At 40.1% G+C, this 12299-nt stretch overlaps 1 protein-coding gene across 1 annotated transcript; it reads left to right on the forward strand.

Annotated features, from left to right (window-relative positions):
• Positions 1-5677: 5677 nt before the first annotated feature.
• Positions 5678-6855, forward strand: LOC139742808 (ADP-ribosylation factor-like protein 4A). The gene has a single exon (XM_071653322.1). The coding sequence runs from the start codon at positions 5678-5680 to the stop codon at positions 6260-6262; it is 585 nt and encodes a 194-aa protein (XP_071509423.1). The 3' UTR covers positions 6263-6855.
• The last annotated feature ends 5444 nt before the right edge of the window (positions 6856-12299 follow it).

The following is a 12299-nucleotide window of genomic DNA, read 5'->3' on the forward strand; positions in this document are numbered from 1 at the left end:
CCGTTTGATTCACAATACATGCTTATTATCTGTGAGTAGGAATCAACTTTTATATAACTATTAAGTGAAATGAATCAAAATGATGCGCGCACTAACATTACTGATACCTGCATTGTATGTCCTTGCATATAGAAATTCAAAAACGTACCGGTACATTAAAGGGATATGGTACAGTATTGGTGGAGATGAGAATTGGGCTTTTAACTTTTTGCGAGATACCAAGAAATCACTTATGAAATAGTACAGAGCTAACCATTTTAAGAGGAATTCAAAGTTTATTTGATGAAAATCGGGTTTGGAATGGCTGAGACATCCAAAAACAAAGTAAATTAAAGCGATCGTAATAAAGTGTGGGTCCAACACTTCTTAGAATCGCTCTGTTTTGGATATCTCAGCCATTTCAAAACCAATTTCATCAAATAAACGTTGAATTCCTCATGGAATTACATGCTCTTTCGTATTTTATACTCTAGAGGTTTCTCATTATCTCACCAAAAAATTTTAGAAACCTGAAATTAGGTCTAAAACCAAAACTATACGATCCCTTGTATTTTCGAACTCGCAGGCAGCCCTATTCCAATGGTTTCCCTCACAATCTGGGAAAGAGAAGATTGCGCTCTCGCTTCGTGATGCTGCACCTATTCCCCAACCTATCATTTTGTCATATGATCTTCACTCACGTTAGGCTCAAAGGGCCTACACAGCGCTGATCAGGGGTGGATCCAGGAATTCCGTAAAGAGGGGTGGGGGTCTTCACAAAATTAAAGGGGCGACGCCCCATTTTTTTTCTGTGCGCCCGATGCCCCCACCACACGATCCGCCACTGCTGATGAGGCCGCTTATGGCCACGCCCCCTCCTGTCAAGGTATTTCGTTGGGAGCTGGAAATTATTGATATCAGCACGGAGGTATCTCCATGATATCAGGCCTTGCGTAGCCAACGGCGTAGCCAGGATTTCATCTTAGGGGGGGGCGGTTAGTCTGCGAGGGAGCGAAGCGACCGAGCCCGAGCGAGCGGAGCGAGCGAGGGGGGGAGGGTGTGGGAGGGGGGTGTCCCCCCTCCCACGGTAAGAACTTTTTGCATTTTGATGTTGTAAATGGTGCAATTTGATGCATGTTATTGCGCGTTTTATCGACGTGAAACAGTCCCACTTGTTTATGGTAGCAGTTTATTTTGATGTAGATTATTATTGAACAATTTGCCTATAAAATGGTATAATTTAGATACACTTCTTGTATTAATTCTTTTCACTGAATATCATGAACGCGACTGAACCCGAGCGAGCGGAGCGAGCGACGGGGTAGGGGAGGGTGTGGGAGGGGGGTGTCCCCCCTCCCACGGTAAGAACTTTTTTGCATTTTGATGTTGCAAATGGTGCAATTTGATGCATGTTTTTGCGCGTTTTATCGACGTGAAACAGTCCCACTTGTTTAAGGCATATAGCAGTATATTTTAGTGTAGATTATTATTGAAGAATTTGCCTATAAAATGGTATAATTTAAATACACTTCTTGTATTAAGTCTTTTCATTGAATATCATGAAGGCAACTGAACCCTAGCGAGCGGAGCGAGCGAGGGGGGAGGGGAGGGTGTGGGAGGGGGGTGTCCCCCCTCCCACGGTAAGAACTTTTTGCATTTTGGTGTTGTAAATGGTGCAATTTGATGCATGTTTTTGCGCGTTTTATCGACGTGAAACAGTCCCACTTGTTTAAGGTAGCAGTATATTTTAGTGTAGATTATTATGAAACAATTTGCCCATAAAATGGTGTAATTTAAACACACTTCTTGTATTAATTCTTTTCACTGAATATCATGAACGCGACTGAACCCGGGCGAGCGGAGCGAGCGACGGGGAAGGGGAGGGTGTGGGAGGGGGGTGTCCCCCCTCCCACGGTAAGAACTTTTTGCATTTTGATGTTGTAAATGGTGCAATTTGATGCATGTTTTTTGCGCGTTTTATCGACGTGAAACAGTCCCACATGTTTATGGTAGCAGTTTATTTTAGTGTAGATTATTATTGAACAATTTGCCTATAAAATGGTATAATTTAGATACACTTCTTGTATTAATTCGTTTCACTGAATATCATGAACGCGACTGAACCCGAGCGAGCAGAGCGAGCGGTGGGGTAGGGGAGGGTGTGGGAGGGGGGATGTCCCCCCTCCCACGGTAAGAACTTTTTGCATTTTGATGTTGTAAATGGTGCAATTTGATGCATGTTTTTTGCGCGTTTTATCGACGTGAAACAGTCCCACATGTTTATGGTAGCAGTTTATTTTAGTGTAGATTATTATTGAACAATTTGCCTATAAAATGGTATAATTTAGATACACTTCTTGTATTAATTCTTTTCACTGAATATCATGAACGCGACTGAACCCGAGCGAGCAGAGCGAGCGGTGGGGTAGGGGAGGGTGTGGGAGGGGGGATGTCCCCCCTCCCACGGTAAGAACTTTTTGCATTTTGTTGTTGCAAATGGTGCAATTTGACGCATGTTTTTGCGCGTTTTATCGACGTGAAACAGTCCCACTTGTTTAAGGTATATAGCAGTATATTTTAGTGTAGATTATTATTGAAGAATTTGCCTATAAAATGGTGTAATTTAAACACACTTCTTGTATTAATTCTTTTCACTGAATATCATGAACGCGACTGAACCCGGGCGAGCGGAGCGAACGAGGGGGAGGGGAGGGTGTGGGAGGGGGGGTGTCCCCCCTCCCACGACGGTAAGAACTTTTTGCATTTTGATATTGCAAATGGTGCAATTTGATGCATGTTTTTGCTCGTTTTATCGACGTGAAACAGTCCCACTTGTTTAAAGTAGCAGTATATTTTAGTGTAGATTATTATGAAACAATTTGCCTTTAAAATGGTGAAATCTAAATGCACTTCTTGTATTAATTCTTTTCACTGAATATCATGAACGCGACTGAACCCGAGCGAGTGGAGCGAGCGAGGGGGGAGGGGAGGGTGTGGGAGGGGGGTGTCCCCCCTCCCACGGTGAGAACTTTTTGCATTTTGACGTTGCAAATGGTGCAATTTGATGCATGTTTTCGCGTGTTTCAACGAGTTGAAACAGTCCCACTTGTTTAAGGTTGCAGTATATTTTAGTGTAGATTATTATTGAACAATTTGCCTATAAAATGGTATAATTTAAATACACTAGTCTTCTTGTATTAATTCTTACACTGAATATCATGAACGCTGTCTGTTCAGCAATCAAGCAGAAAAAGCATGCACACGAGGGTGTAGATAGGGGCATATCCCCTGCCACACGAAGGTGATTTTGCGTTTTCAGACCTGAAATTCAGCGATCTGGTGCAAAGTTTTGGTGCAATACTTTTTCATCGAAGTGTTAAAATCACGGAATTTAGCTCTTATTCCAAATGTGCACCATCTGTGTGTATGTATAAAGTCTAGTGAGGTAGAGCTTAGGGGAAGGGGGATTCCCCCTCCCGCTCGCGGAGCTTATTGCGTTTTTATAATTGAAATAAAGCGATCTGGGTATAGCCACAGTCTACTTCTATGCATGGCGGGGGGGGGGGGGGGAGCAGGGAGAAGGCGTTGGCGAGTGTTATCTCCACCCTTCCCTTCCGATGGAGCTTTTGCCTTTTTAAGGTTGAAATTGAGATATCTCGTATACGCATATTTGATGGAATCAACATTTGGGAAATCACACACACACACACACACACACAAAAATGGGGGGGGGGGGCTGAGGGAGGAAATACATGAAGGAACCTTGAGTTTTCGGAATATAAGTGATAAGTCTTGTGCACTCAGAATTATTCATAATTTTTTGTAAATCTAAAAAGTGTACTTAGCTAGGGAAAGAGGCACAGAGGGGTAGGGTTTGGGAGGGGGATACCCCCTCCCAAGCACGAGAGATTTTGCATATTTTGAATTGAAATTCAACGATCTGGTGCACACTTTGAGTGAAATATTCCAAAAAAAAAAATATCTTATTTGATGAAAGGTTGCAAAGGAGACCCGCTTCATGTGCATGCATACAGTATACACGCATTTTTTTTTCCGCCTCCCAAATCCCCGGTCCAAATCTTAGGGGGGGCGACCGCCCCCATCGCCCCCCCCCCCCTGGCTACGCCAGTGTGCAGCGTAGCCAAGCGAATAGGTTATCAAATTCATGAAAACGACATCACCACTTTGCCTTTTTATATGGTACAGTTGAGTATTAATCTTGTCGAATACCGCCAGATCCAGCGAGTTTTTATCAAGTGGATGAGGTGACCGTTGCAGGAGGGGGACAGCACCTCACTCGGAGGAAGCCGGTTGGTCCTCCAGCACTGCACTACGTTTGTACACCCCCCCCCCCCCCCTTCCATTAACGTTATTACTCAACGCATGTATGTAAGCTACTGCTAGCTAGTACTAGTATTGTAGTTTTGCATACAAGTGGTTGGCCGGCTAGGTATTCGAGTACTCGAGCCAGCTTGCGCTAATGCATGTAGATATGCGAGACAAGCAACCACGGTCGGATTGTTATTAAACCGGAATATCACTTGTATAATAACACTTTCCTTTGCGATTTGCATCTCATATTCTCACCTCGTGTTTTCAACGCTTTCAGAATTGTGCTTTCATCTTATGTAGATGGAATCAAGATTTACAACGAGGTAAAGCGTAACGGGAACCTAAGCGCCGATCTGATCGCGGAAATTGTGGCGTCTGGCTTCCACAGCAACCGAAAGGGACGTCCTCGGCGGAACCTTGCCCGACTCGGTGCGGATTTTTTGACAGCTAGCGAGTCAAATGTGATCGTGCAACCACAGCTAACTCGGTGTTTCAGATAGCCACTGACAGGGTGATGAAGTTAGAGGGTGTAAGCGGCTGCTGAGAAACACGGTTTGGATGCAGGAACTTCACATTTTCGCAACAACCTTGTCTTAACTTCATTGGGAAACCAACGAATCGGATTGTGAGGAGAACAATACTAAATTCGTGCCCACTACATCGCCATAGATCGCGGGCATCAGACTGTATTTTCCTCCGACAAAGGACCCGTTCCTACTGTCTTTACATTGTAAAGACGATGCCCTCCGAGCACTTTGCCGAGCTTTGTGTGCGATTACGTGAAAAGAAAGTCAAAACAGATTAGGGTCTACCACGGAGGTAAATACCGGTAGCAACTAGGCCAAGCAAAAACGTTCTACGTGTAGGCCTAAGCTTTGTATTCAGCTTTTGAACTCTTTTGGCGTCTTGTTCATAGAACATCTAGTGCGATCTACACTGGCAATGCTGGAGGCCCCTTACATTTTGTATGTTACTTCCTATGTATGGTATGAGAATGAACTCACTGGACTCGACAATTTTGCTGTCTCACTCTTCGATGGACAAAGTTACTCTGCATCATATCAAGTTTGTTGGAGATTCATTGGCTGTGTGGAACATCTAACGTTATAGAAATAATTACAGTGAATAATTTTTCTGAATTTTTCTGGTGGATTACAAGGAAGTTTAGCACTGTGGATATCCAACTCTAAAGACTGCATTTTCTCAACAATTCCATCAAGCGCTTACAGTGTACAGTTCTTTGAAGAAATCTGAGTTTATTTTCTTATTCAACCATTGTAGGCCCTACAGCATTTCTGTTTTTGTCAGCAGTTGTTAAGAATGGTAATATATCTGCTAGCAAGTGTGCAGTTGCAGTGACATCAACATGGCCAATATATTTGGTAGTCTGCTTGCAAATGGCTATCATGTGGCTATTCTTGGCCTGGACTGGTCAGGAAAAACATCGGTGCTGTACAGACTGAAACTTGATGAATATGTGAACACTGTGCCAACAATCAGCTTCAACACAGAAAAGATAAAGTGTAAGACTGGCAGTGCAAAGGGGACCACTTTCAAGTTCTGGGATGCAGGAGGCGCAGAGAAACTGCGACCGCTGTGGAAGTCTTATGCCAGGGCAGCTGATGGAATCGTCTTTGTGGTGGATAGCACAGACAGAGACCGCATGGATGAAGCAAGATGCGAGTTGTTTAAAGTGACCCAACTACAAGAGACCAAGGGAGTACCTGTCCTTCTCATTGCTAACAAGCAGGACCTAAGGGAAGCTGTAGGGTTGGGCTTCATTGAAGATGCCCTCAGCATCGCTGAGCTGCGTGCGCAACAGCGCACTGTTCAGATCGTCTCTGGCTGTGCCCTAACGGGAGAAGGGTTTGAGGATGTGTTGGGGATTCTTGGGGAGATGATTGAAAAACACAGAAAACTCTTGAAGCAGCAGAAGAAAAAAGGAAGATAACAGCAGTCTCAAAGATTGAGGATTAGAAATGTTTTTATTTGAAACAAAAAATATATAGTGTATACATCTTGTACATCACCCACCAGATGATTTATTGATATTTCCTGGTATGTAAAAGTCTATCAGTGTGTGAATATTTGTTGTAAGAACAACAATGTTAATTACTATGTGTAGGCCCCACCTTCTTTCCAAAAATTGCACCTTGTTGACATGCTGATGTTGAGATAGTGAGTACTATGGTAATGTATGTTTAATGTAAATTGATTGCCTGTGAGATTGTGATCAATTGTCCCAAACAACCAGCAAATTTGCTGTCCAGTGTATCAGTGCTAGATTATAATGGACATGTATCTTGTATGATACATCCAGCCTGTAATTCTAAAGGAGGAAATGGGTAAATACGTGTATGTATAAACATTCTCTGCTACTTTTGATTCTGCATGAACTAATTGTATCAGTATTCTCATATAACGTACTGCTGTGAACAAAATATTCATGGTACACTAATTTTCATGTATTTCATGCTAATTTTAGCTCGCACGAATTCTTATATGCTATCTTTGCAATTGTCTTTGCAAATTTTGAAATTGTTGAATTGTGTGCGTTGATCACGCCTTACAAATTCAGTAACCTGCGAATATGTTTTTGAGCTGCTTGTGGTAAAATGTTAATTGTGCAAAAATATCAACATTTACAGTATAGACATTGTACTATTAAGAGTGATTGAATCCTGCTTCTGAAATCTATACACTTATCAACAAAGTTAGGCATTCCCTGTAACTATGCACTTCTTAAGATTTTTTTTTTTCTGAAAATATGAAGAGTCTATACTTTGCTATCAGTATATGACAAAGATCATGAAAAGTACATTTTCTTGTTTGAGATGATAGATTTCAGCATGTCTGTGCTCATAGGGATAGTAGAAGGTCTTCTTGCAGTAATAGTAAGTTTTCAGACATTCAGAAGACAGATGGTAGAATTTGTCACAATTTTCCAGAGCAGAATGATGGCAGACTACTCAAAGTGATAGCTTTTCCAGTCCATCCTGTTAATTATGAAATATGGTAATATGATTCCTGGCAAAGTGCTCATCATGAAAGATTGAGACAATTTCCTCTGAAAAGGCGGCATGTTCATTGTGCATGATATTCTTGATTGTAAAGAGTATTTTGATAGCATTAACACCTGGGGAAATACTGGATTTTGTGTCACTACTACGAAAGCTGTAATATTGCATTTTAATTGCTTTCTGCTCTGAGGGAGCTTACTCAACTGAAACTGAGACCAATTCACTGGATATTGACTCTTCATTTGAAGATGACAGAATATTCAAAGTGAGGAGCTTCTTCACTTGAAAATGTGTCATTGACAGTATGACAGAGAAGTTTTGGTCTTGGCCTTCACTTCCATATATTATATACAGTATGCTCCCTGTCCCATTTCTTAGTAGAGAACAGTATTAAAAAGCAAAAGTGTCTGCAGTATATGATTACTGGTACTTTTTTAAGCACCCCTCCCTTTGATGATATCATACGAAGGTTGCATTTGTGGTCAGGCTACTGTCGTGCAAAATTATCTCATATTAAATGCTTTCAGTTTCAACGAGCAGTGACAATGTATGGAGAATGCACAGCCAGTTGAAACAGCTTTCAGTCTCTCTTAGTCTTACTAATAAAATGGATAGATATTACTTCAATTGAATGCTTTGAAGTATAAAAAGAGCTGTCATAAGCCCCAGTGGGCTCTTTTTCTTCAGAGACCCCCTGCTGTCAGTCACACAGGATGGTTACTACACATACAGAATGTTACTATGCCTGCTTGTAGATGGATGTATTTCTGACATGTCAGAAGTTGCTCAGATGTAAAAGATAAGATGTTTCATCTCAGGAGGGCACATATTTAGTAAGGTTTCAACAGTTCCGCACACAAAGGGACTTAGACAGTCAGCCTTGTACACAGTGGTAAGGGAGTGCAGAGATAGTGCAGTCTCCTTTTGTCTATTTTTTTAAAAGATACATGCAAGAATGCAGTGGATAACTACAAATCATGCACAAGTGAAGCACATTTCCTGTTTTTCATTTTCTCGTCCATCTTTAGGTGCACCTTTTTTCCGTTAGAACCACAGTTTTGTGCCTTTTTTGTGCACGTATATTTTTTCACAGTCCATGTCCACAGTAAGGCAGGTATTTGCATGCAGGAAATAGACATTTGAGGAGCAAATGGTTCATGTGCATTAGCATTGGCAGTTTTATTCTTCAAATCCAAAGTATGATCACACTGTTAGCATTTTAGCATACTTAGTACATTGTATACATGTACTTTCATAATTTAGTTAACACTTGTTTTTTGCTGACTGGGTAACCACTTTTTTTTCCCATGGTATTCTTATACACCATGCAGTATTTTATAAAGCAGTGCAATGGATGGTACAATGACTTCATGTCTTTATGGATTTTTTCAAAACATTATGTTCTGAATTATTACTTTGATACTGGTTCTGATATGCCATCAGAAAAAAAAACCCGAAACAACACAAAACAAAAGAAAAAAAAAAACCTCGACAAGAACTCTGCAAAAGTGTTCAAAATTCCACATCCCAGAAATTAATCTCAATGACACCAGAGCATCCAGAGTGCAAATTATCATATTTATTGCTCTGATGTAACTAGAGTTTTGGAGGGCTTACAACTTTAAGTAAATCATTATGTTCTTATCTTATTTTAGTTTTCCATCCAGGGGTCAGTTGTACTGTCAGAGAGACTAGAAAGCGGAAGCAGATGTTTGATATTTCATGCAAAAGGTGACCTATTGTTAAAAAACATACAGCTACATGGAGAAGTTTTATGCCTACTAGACTACAGGAGTCTATACAAAATAACACTCATCTTACAATTCATTTTAAAAATAAACAATTTAGGATTGTCAGTGCTTGTTGTGCATGAAAAGGATTGGTTTGCCGCTGATTTTTTTTTTTTTTTTTTTTTTTTTTTTGGGGGGGGGGGGGTGTTCATGTCTACAGACATAGTGTATAAATTATGTGTGCAAATGGGAGGTGCTGATGCCATTTCATATACTGAGTCCTTGATTTGAGTTCTAAACCACAAAATGCTTGATGATGCAGCCATCCAGAGTCTCTGTAATTTCCATGTTCTGCACATGTGTTCACATCTCACAATGTTATGCCAATGTCTGGATGCTCCCACATGCGAAGATGTGTGTTTGTCAGGGTGAGACTGAATAATTTCCATTGCAGATGAGAAAGGCGCGAGCATGTCTGGCATGAAATTACGGTGTCGTTGCTTGTAATTTTGCCCGACGACAGTCGCCGAGTGCTGCAAGTCTCAGATAGTTGTATCATCCCTTCTGGCAAAGACTTGATGAAAATTGTGCATCGTCAAATAATTTGTCCTACATTCATTATTACTTTGCCATCAGCAACATGCATGCATAATGACAGAGCCTGTCTTCACACTATACTCTGCCGAGCTACCCTTCTTTGCCTTAAATAAAATGCAATGTCCAACTGTTACATGCGTGATGTACTAGCAAACATACCATAGGTGGATTCACTGTATTGTCAACCCCTTTTTAATGAAATGTTCCTCATGCAAATTCAGTTGAAGGAAAGACATTGTATCATGGAATTTATCCTACATGTAGCTTATCACTGATAGACTTCCTTTTTGTCGTTAATGACACCATCATGACTTTCCCAGCTAAAGAAACAAGATGAATGCACCACATGAAATGAGTGAACACGCCTTGCCCCTCCTGTATTCCAGACCAATCATTTTTGCAGTCATGTAAGCATGCCAACTCTTCACTGAAGTTTTTTTGTAGCATGATTGCTTTGTTGTTAGCATTACAATTGTATGTTAAGTGGTCTGTATTGATCCTTATTAAAATGGGCCTATTACCTGTGTTGAACTCAGTTCCAATGTATGGATTTATAACCATGGGTCTTGCTATAGCTGATAACAGGTATAGTAGTAATCAACATGAACAGCATTATTGTATGAGTGCAAATTATCATTGGGGTACATCATCTTTCGGTGTTTGGAGTGCAATTTAATACTGCCATACTATATGTACATAAAATTATTGGCTCTGGATATTTTTTTTTTAACATAATGATGACTAAATCTGGGCTGTCTGCATGATTTAGCTGATTTTGATACACTGCACAGATTTGAAATAGAGAGTAATGTTAAAGATGGCTTTAATGTCTCAATAGTAAAGTTAAAATGTGGTTTTGAACATTGATTGTGGCAATCAGCCTATCAATAATTTCATTAAGATGATATTATGGGACTTCATCATCATGATCTCTTTCAGAGGTCTTTTACAATTTTTACACTGGTCACAGGAATTCAATTTCATAAAAGTTTAACCAATTTGATTGACATTATGTTTATCACAGTCATGTATGAGTACAGGTACTAGGCAATCTACATGTGTTGTACCTGATACAAACTTGATTGTAATGATCTGTACTTAGAACAAATTGTTAGTTGTGGTGAGAACAAAACAAACTCATAAAACATTGATTCTCTTCTTTGCATTTTAGTAAATGCTTAGTTTCAAGTTATCCATCACAGTGGACAAATAAATGAATCCTTGAGATTTAATTGTGATAGTTAGCTTGTGCAAATTCATAATGAGTCAGACTGGCAATGTGTAAATAATATGGGCAACAATGTAATTGTGGAGTAGCTGTGTGCAATTGTGAATTCTGGTGTTAAGTTGCTCTGAAACTGACATCACACTGAATTACAGTATGTGATTAATTCATACATTGCTATTATATCACAATATCACATGCCTTGTACCAGCCATTAATTGAATTGGCCACACATGCTGTAAGACTTGGGCCCTGACATAATGAGTTTTACAATTACACAGTACGTGCAAACACAAATCAGTCGGTCATAGTTTCATAATGTTTGATTCTTATTGGTCAGTTGGATATCATAGTAAATTGCTTTGTTGGTTGAAAATTGATTGTAAAATTGATTGCAGCGAGACCCGCTCTGGTAAAAGCACCTGCATGATGAATGTTAATAATACCGGTAGTTCCTTTAATACATACAGTGTATGGACCACTGTGCAATTCATACAGGTTTAGTAAAAAAAAAAATATAGCAATAGTGGCAAGGCCTTTACTTGGTGCAGTGCAAACACTGATGTACACATGAGTGAATGAGATCTGCCGCTGGAGATTACACTGCAAGTTTAAATTCAGTATTTTGTAATTTACATTTGTGAAGCATATTGGGAAATTCAGTTTTAAGGAGAAGAAGGAATTTTTGTCATGAATGCTTTGTCATGATGGATGTAGAATGTGAGCATACAGTGTACGAGGCTGAACATCAATTTTGATACTTGGAAGTATGCAACTAATATGGGTAGGCCTACAAATGTATGTTAGAGAATAATCACCAGATAGTTTGTCGTAATAAAGTCATGCTGTCAACTAGGTCATACTGATGATGTTCTGTAGTTGTTAGGCATTTCTGTTTGCTAATATAAGTTGACCCAAAATCTGTTTACTGTAAACAGACCCAATTTATGGCTGAGGGTTGTCGTAATTCTCCCATATAGATATTGAGGCTACCTCCCACATCCTGTAATAAAAATGGAATGAAACAGTATTGTTTACCACGTCTTGACTAAAAACAAATTATATGCCTGTCCCGAGTTGAAGTGTATCACTTTGGTGTATGTGTATGCTCACAGGCATTGAAGACACCATGGCACCCTTTAGACATGAGGCTGATATACTACATTTCATAATATGATTCTAGCGTCATACTTGTACATACGGTATCTCCACTGCCAACCCCCCAAAGGAGAGACACCAACATTTCTTGTTTTTGCTGCATGCTCATTTTCGTCCCTAATGAGATGATTTGTTGGAAAATTTGATGGGCTCGCCATGGGGGCTGGATACATTAAAACTCTTTGCATGGAAGAAACAGACCATTCTCTTTAATATGAAATGTGTGACAGAATTGAGAAATACAAATTGTACAGTGAA

Source organism: Diadema antillarum, unplaced genomic scaffold, assembly GCF_040938485.1.
Source record: "Diadema antillarum isolate AM-2024a unplaced genomic scaffold, OU_Dant_1.0 seq00001021_RagTag, whole genome shotgun sequence".
Classification (NCBI taxonomy): Eukaryota; Metazoa; Echinodermata; class Echinoidea; order Diadematoida; family Diadematidae; genus Diadema; species Diadema antillarum.

Coding starts and splice junctions, on each gene's coding strand:
- LOC139742808 (XM_071653322.1), top strand. CDS start 5,678: ATGGCCAATATATTTGGTAGTCTGCTTGCAAATGGCTATCATGTGGCT.